This window comes from Aspergillus brunneoviolaceus, assembly GCF_003184695.1.
Source record: "Aspergillus brunneoviolaceus CBS 621.78 unplaced genomic scaffold BO95scaffold_26, whole genome shotgun sequence".
Classification (NCBI taxonomy): domain Eukaryota; kingdom Fungi; phylum Ascomycota; class Eurotiomycetes; order Eurotiales; family Aspergillaceae; genus Aspergillus; species Aspergillus brunneoviolaceus.
In genome coordinates this window covers 119,902-135,151 of record NW_020290756.1, presented here as the reverse complement: position 1 = coordinate 135,151, position 15,250 = coordinate 119,902, and the positions used below count along the sequence as shown (strand labels likewise).

The 15,250-nt window shown below is 52.7% G+C and overlaps 8 protein-coding genes across 8 annotated transcripts; 6 read left to right on the top strand and 2 right to left on the bottom strand.

Moving 5' to 3' along the window:
* Window positions 1-280: 280 nt before the first annotated feature.
* Window positions 281-1,153, top strand: BO95DRAFT_360951 (MBL fold metallo-hydrolase; the record flags this gene model as incomplete). Its single annotated transcript, XM_025582496.1, has 1 exon — window positions 281-1,153. The coding sequence occupies one exon, from the start codon at window positions 281-283 to the stop codon at window positions 1,151-1,153; it is 873 nt and encodes a 290-aa protein (XP_025443209.1).
* A 2,784-nt stretch (window positions 1,154-3,937) lies between these two features.
* BO95DRAFT_513680 (uncharacterized protein) lies at window positions 3,938-4,588 on the top strand (the record flags this gene model as incomplete). Its single annotated transcript, XM_025591620.1, has 1 exon — window positions 3,938-4,588. One exon carries the CDS (start codon window positions 3,938-3,940, stop codon window positions 4,586-4,588), a length of 651 nt encoding a protein of 216 aa, XP_025443208.1.
* A 775-nt stretch (window positions 4,589-5,363) lies between these two features.
* BO95DRAFT_494449 (allantoate permease family MFS transporter) lies at window positions 5,364-6,878 on the top strand (the record flags this gene model as incomplete). The annotated part of the gene is made up of 1 exon (XM_025590787.1): window positions 5,364-6,878. The coding sequence occupies one exon, from the start codon at window positions 5,364-5,366 to the stop codon at window positions 6,876-6,878; it is 1,515 nt and encodes a 504-aa protein (XP_025443207.1).
* A 595-nt stretch (window positions 6,879-7,473) lies between these two features.
* Window positions 7,474-8,527, top strand: BO95DRAFT_462765 (uncharacterized protein; the record flags this gene model as incomplete). Its single annotated transcript, XM_025588937.1, has 3 exons — window positions 7,474-8,133; window positions 8,194-8,420; window positions 8,503-8,527. The coding sequence occupies 3 exons, from the start codon at window positions 7,474-7,476 to the stop codon at window positions 8,525-8,527; spliced, it is 912 nt and encodes a 303-aa protein (XP_025443206.1).
* A 1,403-nt stretch (window positions 8,528-9,930) lies between these two features.
* On the bottom strand, window positions 9,931-10,477 carry BO95DRAFT_452413 (uncharacterized protein; the record flags this gene model as incomplete). The annotated part of the gene is made up of 3 exons (XM_025588147.1): window positions 9,931-9,984; window positions 10,048-10,281; window positions 10,349-10,477. 3 exons carry the CDS (start codon window positions 10,475-10,477, stop codon window positions 9,931-9,933), a joined length of 417 nt encoding a protein of 138 aa, XP_025443205.1.
* Window positions 10,478-11,212: 735 nt separating this feature from the next.
* On the top strand, window positions 11,213-11,632 carry BO95DRAFT_441911 (uncharacterized protein). Its single transcript, XM_025586296.1, has one exon. The coding sequence runs from the start codon at window positions 11,374-11,376 to the stop codon at window positions 11,608-11,610; it is 237 nt and encodes a 78-aa protein (XP_025443204.1). The 5' UTR covers window positions 11,213-11,373; the 3' UTR covers window positions 11,611-11,632.
* Window positions 11,633-13,620, bottom strand: BO95DRAFT_441909 (putative amino acid transporter). The gene is made up of 2 exons (XM_025586295.1): window positions 12,006-13,620; window positions 11,633-11,952 (listed from the first exon to the last, which is right to left on the bottom strand). The coding sequence occupies exons 1-2, from the start codon at window positions 13,365-13,367 to the stop codon at window positions 11,893-11,895; spliced, it is 1,422 nt and encodes a 473-aa protein (XP_025443203.1). The 5' UTR covers window positions 13,368-13,620; the 3' UTR covers window positions 11,633-11,892.
* Window positions 13,621-14,326: 706 nt separating this feature from the next.
* BO95DRAFT_100423 (uncharacterized protein) lies at window positions 14,327-15,248 on the top strand. The gene has a single exon (XM_025580295.1). The coding sequence runs from the start codon at window positions 14,509-14,511 to the stop codon at window positions 14,998-15,000; it is 492 nt and encodes a 163-aa protein (XP_025443202.1). The 5' UTR covers window positions 14,327-14,508; the 3' UTR covers window positions 15,001-15,248.
* Window positions 15,249-15,250: the final 2 nt, after the last annotated feature.

Below are 15,250 nucleotides of genomic sequence, written 5' to 3'. Positions count from 1 at the left end.
AGCGGATGCCGCTCCGTGAGGCAATACGGGACCACGACTAATCATGATATTGATATCTCCGTACAATCAACCATCTCGGAAAGATTATGAGCGATGACAAAAGGGTCAGATTGTGGAACCTTCGAAAGTCCTCCAATCATGACCACATGCATTTAAAACGCCCGTGGCTTGAATGCGGCTAGCTATAAAGCTCTCCCGTCGTAATCCAAGTTTGATGCCAGCCCCAATTTCTTCCTCTTTAGTCAATCACCCCTGAGAAATCACACACAGCCCCTTTATCATGTCTCCTCTAACCGCACTACGAGCCGACCTCTACGCCGCTCCCTCCATCCCCACCAACGCAACATTACCCGATGGCTCGATTGGATACTGGCAACCGACGGTGGTGACCCTGATCTCCGGACACTCCGAAGCCGTCCTCGTCGACACGCTCTTCACTCACGACCAAGGCGTGTCGCTGGGCGACTGGCTCGACGAGACCCTGAACGGCAAACGCCTGGCGACGATCTACATCACCCACGGCCATGGCGACCACTTCTTCAACCTGCAATACCTCACCCAGCGCTTCCCGGGGGTAGAGGTGGTCTCCACCCAAGCCTCCATCGACCACATGGCCACGCAGATCACCCCCGAATTCCATGCCTTCTGGAACGATCTCTTCCCCGGCCGAATCGACACCGATTCCTTCCAGATCTTGGCCAAACCACTGGAGGATAACAAGTTCACGTTGGAGGGCCACACCTTTGAAGCCGTGGACGTCGGACACTCGGACACCGACGAGACGACATTCCTCCACATCCCGGGCCTGGATATGGTTGTCGCGGGGGATATCGTGTACAACGACGTGCACATGTGGATGACAGAGTCGCCGGAGCAAAGGCAGCGCGATGCCTGGCTGCACTCGTTGCGCGTGCTGGAGCGGTTTGATCCGGCGGTGGTCGTGGCCTCGCACCATCGGCCCGGCGGGGTGGATGGCGCGTGGAATGTGCGTGCCTCGATGGAGTACATCCAGACGTTTAGCCGGTTGGTCCAGGAATCGACCAGTGCGAAGGAACTTTATGATAAGGTTGTGGCGGCGTATCCGGATCGGATTGGGAGGCTGGTTTTGTGGTTGGGGTGTAAGGCCGTCTTTCCCGATAATATTGGGGTGTGAGGTGGGGATGGATGGAAGCAGATTGCGATGGAGCGGAGCTTGGGATCAGATACATGAGCTTCGTGTGGTGAATCTCCCTCTATGTCTCTAGAGTTTTTAGCTATAGTGCTCGTGTTAGCTCTTACTTCACTCGTGCTCATTTGCATATAGTGAGGGCGTGTGTGGAGGGAGTTTCGAAGTTCACATCTTCATACACTTCCCCATAGGCAGTAAAGTAAATAGAGACGACCATCATAGGTCTTTACACTTGCGTTTGTATCATAATACAAGTATCTATGTATAGAAGTACTTCAACAAAGTATAACCTCAATGCTTCTGTCTTACCTAAGTCAAGTGCAGCTAGGCCGATGAAGGATTTAGTATCAATACTTAAAGGTTCTTAGTGTAATTAGAGAAATATTACAGCAGCGCTTTCGATTCCTAGTTCTACGTCTGCCATCAACTATAGCTCTGGCATAGAAAATTATCCATTAAGACAGCGTGCGAAAGTATGCAAAGACGAAGAATCTATGGCTCCGCAAATGCCTTCAGTATGAATGTGAACTATGCCAGTGGTATCTGTCATTCAAGTCCTTCGTTTAGACGTGAATAAACTAGCCTAAGGAAGAGGCTAAAGAAGCACAAACTTTAATAACAACCTCAGTACTCTGCGCTGAATCTAAACTTCGAATCGATCTCCGAACAATATATCCACCGTCTTTCAACCCTCTGAGGGAAAAGGGCTTGTTTGAGTCCAACGCATGGGTTCAAAAACACTTGAACTCATTGTTCAGCAATCAGGATGCCTAGTGGAAAGCCCCCAGTCACCGAGCTTGTATATGCTTAGCCATAGCTTGAATTTTACTTCATAGTCACTTCATAAGCGTGCCGATACAAGCAGCTCGTTTGTCCTAAGGAAACAAAAATGTGAACCCCAGTCTCCCTGCTCCTCTTTAAATATACACTGTTTCTCTTGTACTTCGAGCTAAGTGAAACTAGCAGGAATAATTGCTAGTCGAGGAAAACTATAGTGCTCAGTAGAAATGTGGTGTCCCAAGAAGAGCTGTCATAGGGCTTGCCAGTCTGAAACACGGTCATATAACTTGTGGCCCCAAGTCAGACGTTAGACAGCCCTCGACCAATACGGTGAGTACCAGCTCAGCACACTTAATCCATCGTTCGTCGCAATAACAAGAGTCGGGGGTTTATCGTTCAAGGATTGCGGCAGTGGGGAGACCTTCTGCGGGCCGAACCCCGACGCCAGCACTTCCGACCGTAGCCGATTTAGGGCGACGTTGAGATCGCTGCAGCAGCTATCCAACCATCCAGGGTGCAAGTGAGACAAGCGTACTAGGCCGAAGCATTGTGTCATGTGTTGCCGCCTAGTGGGACTGGTGCTTCACAATCACTGGGCCTGTATTGCGTCTACTGCGTCCTCTACGGGTAGGAAGAATTATTCATGCGAACATTACTAGAAAATTGTGATCAACCCAGCGAACCGGGATCTATTGAATCCAGTCATACTCTGACGTTTATTTGGCACCCTATGAAGTATGTATGCAACTGTGTTCTGTACACCGATTGCGGTACGTACATCAATAGTGGTTCACCAGGCAGGTGCGAGTAGCTTACATCGGCAGGTGAAATTTAAGTCGGGAGAATTACTGTCAATCAGTAGTGATCAATAGATCAGTTGTCTAGTGGATTCACTAGTAGACTTGCTAGTAAGTTGACTTATTGGTTTAATTTTCCCTAAGATGCACAGCGCCTTCAGGCCGACTTTTCCCCGGCGTTCCGGCGGGGAATCCTCGAACGGCGCGCTTTGGCCACCAATAGCGCTTTGGCCACCAATAGATAGATGTAAAAGTTCCTTACACAGGGGCAGAGATATAGTTTGAGTGACGATAACAGAATATACATCGAGGACCGTAATTGCCAACGCCAGGTCGTGTAGACTGCAGCAGCGACACCGAGTGCTCTTTTCTTGCCCTAAGTGCGAGTGGCCGACAGTTTTGCTTTTAGGCCTAAGGGTCCTAGGGCCCTAGGGTCCTGGGTCGGAGTGGGGTCAGGGATCAAGTGCAGCTGGATGGAGGACTTCATTGGTGATGAATGCTAGACCAACACATTTAGTCTAGGTACTGTGGTTAGCCTACCTGTACACAGGCCCAGCTGTGCACGCTCCTAAATAGGTATTGTATGTTGACCGCGGGACCATTCCGGGCGGGGCCCAGCGGGGCCCGGGTAAGGCGTCGCATTTTCCGACAGCCAAGTCGTTTGGCAGACAGTAAGGAGTTAGGGGTCTCATGGGTTCAACGGCCCGGAGCCTGATCAATATACATCGGAACCTGCTGGTCCAAAAACCGCGCACTCTGGGTGGGTCCTTGCGTGGAGCTGAACACTTGGCTACTAGGTACCCATATAGTGTACCCAGTAGCCAATCTGTGTAGCCAGCGTTGGGAGGGGGGGGGGGTTGGCTCTCGAGGAGACTTGGAGAGCTTGAGTGAGACAAAATCTAAGACAGCAAGCAGCAAGTATCAGCCGAGGGATTAACTTGCATTCACCGGTGAGGGAGACTCTCGAGGCACTTCCAACTTACCTTACCCATCGAGAAAGAAAGGAAGCGTCATACAAAGCAGTATAAAAGGCTCCATTTTTCTCTCGGCTGTACTTCTGTGCTATCCTTCCATCGCATCTCACTCTTACCCTCTGTTCAATCTCCCGGACTCTGCTCCATGTTGGTGTCTGAAGCACGCCTTGCTCGTTTTTGTTGTTTCACAATTTTGGGCACCTCCCTTTGCTGGCTCTATGTTGCTTATAAAGGCTTCGATCCTGACGTTAAATTTATTCTCTGGACTATCGTCGGCCCAGCCTTCTACGCCACCTTCGGATGGCAATGGCGTACAGTTGAGTGACGGGCAGCGGCTGCCTGATTACTGGTTTGCCTACGATCTCGATGACGCCGAAGCCTCGGCTGCCCCGGTCCTCGAGGCGGCTTACGAGCAAACCACCAACACGGCCATCAATAAATTGGCCGTCCGTGAGCCCGTCCAGGTCTGTGAAAGCACCCTCTCCCGCATGGCCCAGTGCGCGACTATTGCAGGGGCTGTTTTCAGCTGGAGCGCGGCGATTGCAGGGGCGGCCTGGGCGTGGTCCCAACATAAAGATTGCAGCCTCCACTCTGGCACGATCGACGGCTGGCAGTACGAGTTCCATGCCACCGGGCGCAACTGCGACACCACCGCCCAGCAGAAGACCATCCATGGTGCCATCTATCACTATCTTTCCGCGATCGAGGGCAACACTGTCTGCGGCACACAGTGTCTGTCACTAAAGCATGGAGGCAGCTATGCCGGCTACCTGAAGTTTGGCAAGGTAGGCGTCTTTGATTCCGGCGCCTACTGTGGCCCAACCCTGCATTTCGAAAATTGTGCCTCAGGTGGCGTGAACAGCTTCTAAGGGGGTCCTCTTCCTTGTTCCCCACGTTTTCATTGGAGCTATAAGAGAGTGCTGGCGGTAGAAGGTGGAAGAAAGAGGGGAGGGACTGGAGGTGATTGGTCTTTTGGGGGGCCGGTGTGCTTGAGAAAGACTAGGAGGGGCTGTGGTTGAGATTTGTTTTCAATGGTGAAAGGTTCTTAGAGGTCAAATGTGAACATTTAACACTCAGGGTACTCTTTCCTGCTCAAGTCTTTGGGATGTTGAAGTACTTTCCGAGCGGACAGCGAAGGACATGGTAATCGAACTCCAACGTAACATTTTTAAGGTGAACCCCAGTTTGTCATCACTGGGACGTAGACACCCACTGTTCAAACATCGCCACTTGCCTCGAGCATTGAACATAAACTTCATATCTGTGGAGTAACCGGCATATCGATAGCAAGTCCACGATCCAAAAGCGATGACAAAAGTCCTCTCCATAGTCCAAATCTAAAAACTGTAGCGTGACGATGTAGTCATGTCGTAATAAGTAACATCGCAAAAGCAGTATATTAGAGCAATTCGTTCCTGAAAGTAAATCCACAAGGCTTCAGTATCGTGGGACACGGCATTAAAGATTCTTCCTATCTTCATGCAGCATTGCATGCTTATCAACCGAATCATTGGGTTACATCTCCGATACCAAGGATGACGTGATTCACCACCACCATGGCGCACCAGCAAGCGCAATTGCTATATAATCAACTTGCATAGACTAATATCTCTTCTCTAGAAATCTCTCACCGCACACATCAACATGGCTCCCAGTCCACCCCAGTCCGCCCCCGACGAAGCAGCCAAACAACCCACCGCCCACATCAAAGATGAATCCCACGACGGCGCCCTACAACTCCTCGCTGCCAACAGCAGCACGACCACCCTCGACCCAGAAACCGCGCGACGACTTGTCCGCAAAATCGACCTCTACATCATGCCGCTCATCTGCATTGTCTACTTCCTGCAGTACCTCGACAAGATCGCCATCAGCTACGCCAGCGTGACGGGGCTGCGGGAATCGGCCCACCTGCACGGCAACCAGTACAACTGGGTCTCGAGCATCTTCTTCTTCGGGCAGCTGGCGTTCAGCTTCCCAACGGTGCGACTGCTGCAGGCCTTCCCTCTGGCGCGCTACGTCGCCGTCAATGTGGTCCTCTGGGGCGCGATTCTCGCCTGCATGGCGGCGTGCCATTCGTTCGCGGCGCTGATGGTCTGCCGTACGTTTCTGGGGGTGGCTGAGGCAGCGATTGTGCCCGCGTGGGTGGTCTTCACGTCGCAGTGGTATCGCAAGGAGGAGCAGGCCTTCCGGGTCGGGATATGGTTTGCCATGTGCGGGTTCGCGCAGATGTTCGGCGGGTACATCGCGTACGGGATCGCGGTGCATGTCGGGGACAGTGCGGCGCTGCGCGGGTGGCAGATCATCTTCCTGGTGCTGGGCGGGTTCACCGTGCTCGTCGGTGCGGTGTTTCTCTTCCTCCTGCCGGATTCGCCCGTCACGGCGCGGTTTCTGTCCCCCGCGGAGAAGGCGCTGCATGCGGAGCGGCTGCGCGGGAACGAGCAGGGCATCGGAAGTACGGTCTTCAAGAAGGCACAGGTCGTCGAGGCGCTGACGGACCCCCTGACCTGGTTGTATGCCTTCTGGGTGTTCGCGGCCAATGTGCCCAATTCGATTGCCACGAGTTTCGGAAATATTCTGGTGACGGGGATGGGGTACTCGTCGCGCCAGAGCTTGTTGCTGGTCACGCCCTTGGGGGCGTATGAGGTTGTGGTGTTGGTTGGGTTGACGTATCTGAGTATGAGGACGGAGCAGAGGCTGTTCTGGTGTATCGTCGGGCACATACCGTCGATTGTGGGGGCGATTCTCATGGCCACAACGGAGAAGACCCCCGCGTTGATCGGCTACTACCTGTCCGGGGGCATCCCCATCGGATGGACGACGATCCTGGGTCTGACCAGTACGAACGTGGCCGGGTCGACCAAGAAGATCACCGTCTCGTGCATCCAGACCGTCGCTTACACGGTGGGCAATATCATCTCCCCGCAGACCTTCCAGGCCAAAGATGCCCCGCGGTATCTCCCCGCCAAGATCTCCATCGTCGTGCTGTATGTTCTGATCACGCTGGATCTGTGTCTCATTCGGTGGGTGTCGGTACGCGAGAACCGAAAGCGAGACGCGGAGAAGGAGGCCGCGGGCGAGGCGTATGTTGTGCAGCAGAATCATGAGTTCATGGACTTGACAGACCGGGAGAACCGCGAGTTCCGATATGCCATCTAGTCTGATATGGCTTGATATTAGTCTGCAACGGTACTTAGTCCTGATGGGCCTGAGGTGTTCATGATCACTGTGGATATGGCTATATACGCATCACTAATCTTGCTGTCTCCGTGATTATTCTTTCGCAATCTCTGGCAGGATTATGACTCAGCTGTCTCAGCTTCATCGACATTCACTGCTTAACATATCAAAAAACTTATTTCACTGAACGTTCTAGCCCCGGCTCAAATATCCTGTGATAGAATTTAAACTTTCTCTGAAGCTATTCAGGAAATTGGCTGAATAGATTTCCAGACATGAGCTGACGCATCCCGGGTAGACTACCTGTGAATAACCTCAAGATATCAGATCACGTGCATCTAGGGTCACGTCTATATCTTCACATCTACAGTTCAAGACTTTCCTCTTCTTTCCTTCTTCCTTCCTCCTTCTTTCATCCACCACACACCATCTCTCATCCACATCCCCCCACTTTCATCCACCACACACCATCTCTCATCCACATCCCCCCACTTTCATCCATCTCGCACCAGCAATCATCCATCTCACATTATCTAACATACTCTCCTATCTACTTTGACCACCATCCGTGATTATGCATCTTTCTGAACTCCCTGCGGAGGTCCTCCTCAACATCGGAACACAGCTTGGGGACGATGGCCTGAGCCGACTCCTCCGTACCAACCGCTGGTTTCACAGCTTCTTTGGGGACGAGATCTACAAGATGCACGTGCAGAGGACCAAGGGCATCGCGCTGCTCTGGGCCGCGGACCGCGGGGACGAGATGCTGGCGCGAAAGTTCCTCGACTGTGGTGCCAACCCTAACGTGGGCTGGGGCCCCCGGGTCCCCGGCCAGGGAGACTGGGCGCTGCGCACCGCCGCGCGCTCCGACCTCTACTGGCGCCAGGATGGCAACCGCACCCATCTGACCCCCCTGACGCTGGCCGCGCAGAAAGGCTACCTGGACGTTGTCAAGCTCCTGCTTGCACACGGCGCCGACCCAGGCCGCCACAACCGCGAGCATCAGACCGCGTGCCTGGCTGCCATCTCGGCGCTGATCGAAAAAGCCCACGACGGCCGCCAGTACCACAACTCGTGGGACCGGCTGTCCGACTTCAACCAGCCGCGGCGGCCGCTCGACCCGCAGCTGCTCGCCGTCGTCGACTTCCTGATCCATCTGCCCGACGCCATGTACGGCACCCACGGCTACCGCGTGCTGAACCTGGCGCTGCAGTGGCCCGACCAGGACCTGGCCGTCTACATGCTCCGCGAGTAGCAGCTGCAGGCCTCGTTCTGTGAGCAGCCCGGCTCGCAGTTCGAGCACCTGCTCCGCAACGCCGCCCTCTTCCACCGCGTCGTCTTCGTCGACCACCTGCTCAACGTGGCCTATGCCAACTTCCACGTCCACGAGTGGGGTCGCCTGGCCCTCATCGCCCGCGACGCGACCCAGGAATACTTCAGCCATGCTATGGGGCACTACTACCTCATGTACAAGTATGTCGCCTTCTTCCTTTTTCTATGCGTCTGGGTCTGTATCTGGGTGTATGTGTCTTGGTGGTGGCTGTGATGGTGAGGGACTTTCGGGAGCCTGCGACTTGACTGAACTGACTTTCGTTCCCGCCAGCTTTCACCCCGCCAGCGCCGTCTGATTTTGCACCGTGATGGAACAGGAAAGCACAGCCTGGGCTGGACTCTCATTTGGGTGGCAGGAAAACACAACAGCTGGTTGGAGTCTCATCTGGATGGTAGGAAAACACAACCTCCGGTTGGACTGTTACCACCTCGTTGATCGGCATGGTTCTTGGTGTGTCTTTCAGTAAGGAAGGTATGTTACCAGGTATATGCCTTCGAGATGACAACAAGCAGATGGAAGCTGAATCGACCTTGCTCCTGGTCCCTAGGACGAAGAAACTTGAAAACCTTGTATTCCACGGGACGACAGGAAAACACAACCTCGGTTGGACTGTCATCACCTCATTGACTTGATTCTTAGTTTGTGTTTCAGTCAGTATGGTATGTTCGACAAGTATATCCCCCCGAGATGATGACATGAAGGTATAGCTAACTCAATCTTGCCACTTACTACCAGGACGAAAAACTCGAAAAGCCTTCTATTCCACGGGACGACAGGAGAACACAACCCCGGTTGGACTGTTGTCACCTCATCGTCGAGCTGGTTCTTGCTGCTGGAAGGGATACAACGATTGCTAAACGTGGTTCTGCTTTGGAATTTGATTGATTTATTTTGAGATTCCTGAGATTGGTTTATGTTTTGAAAAAATGACTTGAAATGTGTTTATGAATTATGAAAGGGGGTGGAAAATTATCATGTTTCCAGAAGGAGTTGTTCCAGAATGTGAATATTAGGGAAATAAAGCTTGTGCTTTGGTACTTGGTGTGGTTCGATACTGCGTATCTAGCTCTTGCGTAAATGGTGCGGGTATGAACAGTTGCTACTACTAGGCTCGTAAATGGTGTAGGTGGTGCACTGACAATCATAGAGTAGATAGTTTCTACATGTTGGGTATAAAGTAGATTGGTGTAGATGTTGTCTCTATTATTTAAGTACTTGTATGTAGAAGGCAGGGCATGTTCGGTCCAGCATACTGGCAGCTGGCGGTATAAGAGATGCGAACATCGCAATATTGCTCCAGAAATCGGTTTCCCAGTGCACTGCTTTACCACGCTCTATGTGTTCGTGCATAATCTGTATAATCTCGATACGCATATTTTTATTATCTATTCGGTGTATATTGTCTACAGAATCTATGTTCTTTTCTGTTGCGACAAGTTGCTTACTGCGATGTTGACTGCATCACTGGTGAAAGGCAGGGCAAGGTGCGCAGCCGAAGCCGCTCTAATGCAAACCCGACACGTCCCCCTTGCCCACCTTTCTCAACTCCGAAGCAGCAGCAGCACCACAACCTACAATCTACCACGTGTCATCGTTTACACACAGAACGACAATAAATTCAACAGCAGAAGCGAACTTGAACCACCACCCACGAATAGTATATACACGCACCCCCCAAGATCACCCCAATCTAACAATCTAAGCAACAGTAACCGTCTGGTTCAAAACCTCCAAGTAAGGGGCCGCGGAAGCCTGCATCACACACGGTCAGCATTCTGATCAGTCCAAACCTATCACCAGAAAAAGAATGCTTACCCCGACCAAAGTGGCATGCGCCACCCCGATGACCGCCTGGCCCGCCGCCGCCGACGCGGGCACTGTGACGGTGAAGTTCTCGTACGGCGGCAGGTAGTATTCGTGGTAGACGGGGTTGAAGGCGCCGTTGTAGAGGATGGTGCCCATGTATTCGTCGGCCGCGTAGCAGTTACCGCTGGCGCAGGACTGGAAGCCGATGGCAACGGCCATTTCTTGGGAGCCGGTGATGGTGTTCTATCGCTGTTAGGTCTGTGCATTGGGGGGGAGGAGGTAGAGGGGGGTAAGGGGAAGAGAAACGTACAGGACGCTGAACTTGGACGGTGAGGCTCTGTCCTGGCTGGACGGTCTGGTCGGCCTTGGGGAGGCCGATGGCGGCGTTCTGGGCCAGGGCGGTGGCTAGGAAGGTGGCTGCTGCGACGAAGGTCTTCATTGTGATGGGTGAAGGGATGGAAGAGGGGTTAAGATGGGTGGTTAATGTTGTTCTAGATGATGATGGGTTGGATTGCAGCGGCAGCAATGTTGTGGTAGACACCCAGCTTTATAGCACTGGTTGTGACAGCATCGCTGAGATGCAGAGCCCTGAGATGGCGGCCTGATACCGAAATAGATCAGCTTGAGACATCGGATGGATGCAGATGCGTTGTCATTGGTGGTGTTTGGGAGATGGAGACTAGTGGACGTCGATCAGTGAGCTACTGGACCCTTGGGGGAAAGTGAGATGGATTTCTGGTGGCTGCAGCCCCGCGGGAAGGCATCAGAGGTTAGGGGGCAATGCGGAGGCGCTCCCGGTAGTTCCGGAAGACTTGAGCTTGTTTTCTCGGTTGTATGAACAACTTCTTGGGTGTTGGCTCATGCTGTTAACTCAGACAGGCATCAACTAAATAATTGGAACTCTGGATCTAAACTGCGAGACGAAAGGAATGGTTGAAGAAGCTATAGAGGGTGTTCTAAGAGATAGCACTAACTAGCGGGTGCAACGCTGTTAACATGAGAAGGGGTCGTCCTTATGTGGATGATGTATAGAGTGGAACAAGTCTATATCTGACACATCACATCACATGACCGGGTTGAAGAAGCCGGATTTCCCATGAGTTCAGTAAGGCGGAGTAGCTAACTAAAACAGCTCACAAGTGTCTTACAACTTAAGACTGCTATCGATATGAGTACTAGATACGAAGAAAAGGTCAGCAGACACTTGATCTACTGATGTCTGCCTGACGGCATTGGACTCTATATATACCCCGGGCTGTGCTTTGAACTCTACCCGTCTTAAGGCCGCCCACCGCGTCCACGGAACACCTACCAAGCAACCAACCAAGCATTCGCATGCGGAAATACCAAATACCCTCCATCTTCGAGAAGAGGCACACCTCGGACTTTACCCCGCGAGTACCCCATCCATCTGACTCGAGGGAAACCTCCCCCGCTGACTTCATGCTCGCTCTTCTGCTCCGGTCGGGCCGGATTGACATCAACCCGCAGCAGCATGACATCAGGGCACAGCCAAATGCTTGGTCTGCTTACCCCCCTCATTTCACTCGATCACCGTTACACTGGAGATAAAGAAATCAGAGAAGAGTATCCGCTCTTATAATATATATTCATAATCATAGACATATAGTACATCAGATGCAACATATTCACAATCATGTCCAAAAGATAAAACGTATATACAGTCCGCAAACTGGGTATTCGCAGAGTCACAACAACACCATGCAAGGAATGTCGCCACAGGCCCCGGGCCTGCAACGCCAATATGTATCGAAAATAAGGAAAAAGAGAAAATGCAACAACGCTAAGTCTAGGTCGAGACGGCTAGCAGAAATGATGATGAGAGGGATTCGCTTATTCGGGGGCCGCGCAAGTGAAGACTCCACGAACACTGCCTGAATTGTAGTTGTTGACCTGGAGAGTAATTAGCAAGGGGAAGTCGAAACTGAAAAGGGCAATGAACTTACAATATCGTCCACACTGGCGTAGGTGCCCGCTCCGAGAGTGATCAGTCCAATCAACAGACAGATCAGGTTGAGAGCACCCAGCATCATGTTCTTCGGGGTGAACCAGCTGCCCTCGCGCAGGAGCATGAACCACATGAGCGCGGGGAAGTAGAAGGTGAAGCCGGAGACGAAGAGGGCGGAGCAGATGGACAGCAAGTCGGAGAAGAAGGGGATCACTTCGGCGACAATGAAGGCGACCACGGTGATGATGGTGATCACGGCCAACCAGGTGATCCAGCCCATCTTGGTGTTGATGAAGCGGATGGGCGAGTTCTTGAAGATGCGACCGTGGATCATACGACCCAGCACCACCGTGTTGATCGAACCACTGATGAAGATGACGGGGAGGGCGACACCGTACGCAACGCGGCTAAGAGTGTGGCCCGCCGAGGTGAGAGCCGGGCTGGCGACGTCCTGGCCAACGAAGGCGTAGATGATCGCACCGGTCAAGGTGTAGATGACAATCTCGATGATACCCAGGGACCAGATCGATTTAATGTAATCCTTGGGAGTGTGCATCTCATCCATAAAGGAGAACTGGCACAGGGCGAAACTGTAGGCGAAGACGATGTTGGTGATGGCGATGAAAGCGTCGGTGAAGCTGATGTCGTCCTTGGGCCAAGCAGACCAGTTGACCGCCGACAATCCCCCAGGCTGGTTGGTGCTCTCAACACCAGTGCCGATCATAGTAATACCGATTGCGACAATAATCGAGATGAAATCGATGTAGCCCAAAATGGCCATCTCGGCGAATGAGGGCGGAATGGCCAAGAGAAGCAGGAGGATGGCGGAGACTACAGCAAACACAATGGAACACACACTGCTCTCGGTGATGTCGATGAAGGCGATAGTACCGGTCAGACAGTGCGAGCCAGTCAGAAAGAGCAACTCCAGACCGAGCATGACGTAGATAATCTCGTAGCCAAAACGACCGAACATCAGGCGGCCGGCGTCGGGGTAGTGTGCAATGTCGGGGAACTTGAGCTTGACTTGACCGATAATGTGACTGGTGTAAATGGCAACAAATCCGAGGCCAACCGTGGTGATGACACCGGCCACCATCCCCAGCGTAGCGAAGGCGGAGGGAATCGACAGACTACCCAGGGCAATGGCCTCGACAATCATCACTACCGTCAGGCGTTTCCAGCCCAGACGGTTGTATTTTTGAATGCCAGCCTCGACAATGTTCCGCTCCGTGTCGCTCATCTTGTCGACCATATCGCCCTCATACTGGGGGGAGTAAAGATCCCCCTTCTTCTCGTTCTCGAAGTCCATCCCGGACTGGGATTTGCGGTCCCCAACGATGTCGTCACCGTAAGCCATGACGAGAATATGCAGAAAATGTCAGACAATCACGATACAGGCTGAAGGTGGAGAGGGGAAAAGGTGAAGTTGAATTCGACTTTGCCCAGGTCGCACCAAATGCCTGATGGCTGTTGTTGAAGGAAGGGGGGAATGGGGAGGATGGATAGGAAGGATGGAGAGAGGAAGAAGACGAGAGAAGAGGAAACGAAGGCAGTAGAAAAGTGGCAGGCGAGAGGGAAGCCAAACGGGTTTTGAATAATAATGGGCGGCGACAGCGGGGGGGGGGGAAGTGTCTGGGAGGGCTCCGGTGGGAGGAAGGCTGCAGGACCCGCCAGGTAGGATTGATGATTATTCCGCCGTGGTTGCGCTGTGTTGCCTTTCGATTCCTCTCTCTTCCTCGAGTCGATGACCTTCCGGGCCAGTACCGCTGACGGTGGACGATCAGGCTTCACCGCAGCCCAAGCACACGGTCGGATGAATCCGGGCAAGAACTGATACAGTGATAATCCGGATCAGGCAACGGGACCAGCAAACCTTGACTAAGAAGATTTGGTGGCGGAAAGAAGAAATTCGGAGACTTTGCCAGATTGGCTCGATTTTTGCCTCCCACGTGGAGCCCAAGCATCCGCCATCCGCTGCAGCAGCCAATCAAGCGCAGGGCATACCGTCTAAAATCCTGATTCAGGTTAGGGTGTATGACGTTGGATTGGAGATGCGGTCGAAAGCGGCTTAGCGCCAACGCTGAGCCAAGATTGACTCCAGATGGCCCGATTTGCATTAGGCAATGGCTCTGACTAAGTTATTAAGAGGCGGCGTTGGCTGGCCAGTGAGCAAGCAAGCACTGTAACGCCGAACCTTCCCCAGGATTTGTGTCCTGAAAGGATTGAGGCTAAACCCATTCCTCTGTAGTTTTTTGGAGTCGTCACCTTCGATCGACGCCCTACTTTGCACTATCCATCCACTTCGTGGTCGCACAAGAAGTTTAATTGCAGGACAGGACTGCAGCTTGACACGTCCCCTTGCGAACCACGCAACCCAGCCTATGAGTAGGATGGGGATGAGTAATGGATCTCACATCATGCGGAATTCTTCCCCATTCGCTTGCAGCTTAACCTTTTAACCTCCAGAGCAGGTCTCACACAAATGAGGGGAAGCGCTGATGGTCTCGTATTTTGGGGAAGAGCCGGGGCCGTGTCTCCCGATTCTGTTACTTAATGTTTTGCTACGACGCGCGGGAGAGACGAGACGACAAGACGATCCAAGCCAACCTGCAATTTGGAGCGGTGGCTTATCAGTGAAGGCATTACGCAGAAGTGTTTGCCAATTGATATTCGTTTGGTGGTGCGACCGTGGAGCCTTGAGGCGGAGTCAAGTCGGCCCGGGTCTTTGTTTTCCTCCCTCTCCTTCTCCCTCTCCCTCTCCCTCTCGGCGTCTGCAGCCCTTTCGCCGAGGCCGGTCTCCAGGCTGGGCTGTTTTCTGGAACGGCCACCAGCGGATCGTTCTTCCATCCTTGCCTGCCAATCGTGCCTCTGCCAATCTAATAACAACTTACCTATGCACTGTAACTACAGGTCGCCTTACTGCGCCCATCCCCGGAGCCGAATCAATGCCGATATTTTCCCCAACAAGTCAAAAGATAACACCAACATGATTGACAACTGCTCATCTGTAGATCAACCCCTTACATGCCACCGCGCCAGATCATACTACATACTGCATAACGGATGACCATGTACTCTTATCGAGATTATCGTAATGGAGACTAGTCACCGCGGTAGGCTATCACTTGGCAACAGTCTAATGGCCTGCCCAGCACGGCACGCTGCCAGCACGGCCGAATGTGCTTTGCATGCTTTGCATACTTTGCATAGTTGGCACACTTTGCATCTCCTCCTTGCTTG

What these genes read in the sequence shown, in the direction of transcription:
- BO95DRAFT_441911 (XM_025586296.1), top strand. Translation starts at nt 11,374, where the DNA reads ATGCGGAAATACCAAATACCCTCCATCTTCGAGAAGAGGCACACCTCG.
- BO95DRAFT_441909 (XM_025586295.1), bottom strand. Translation starts at nt 13,367, where the DNA reads ATGGCTTACGGTGACGACATCGTTGGGGACCGCAAATCCCAGTCCGGG. An exon ending in ACGCCAGTGTGGACGATATT is followed by an intron (nt 11,953 to 12,005) that starts GTAAGTTCATTG and finishes ATTACTCTCCAG; the next exon opens with GTCAACAACTACAATTCAGG.
- BO95DRAFT_100423 (XM_025580295.1), top strand. Translation starts at nt 14,509, where the DNA reads ATGGTCTCGTATTTTGGGGAAGAGCCGGGGCCGTGTCTCCCGATTCTG.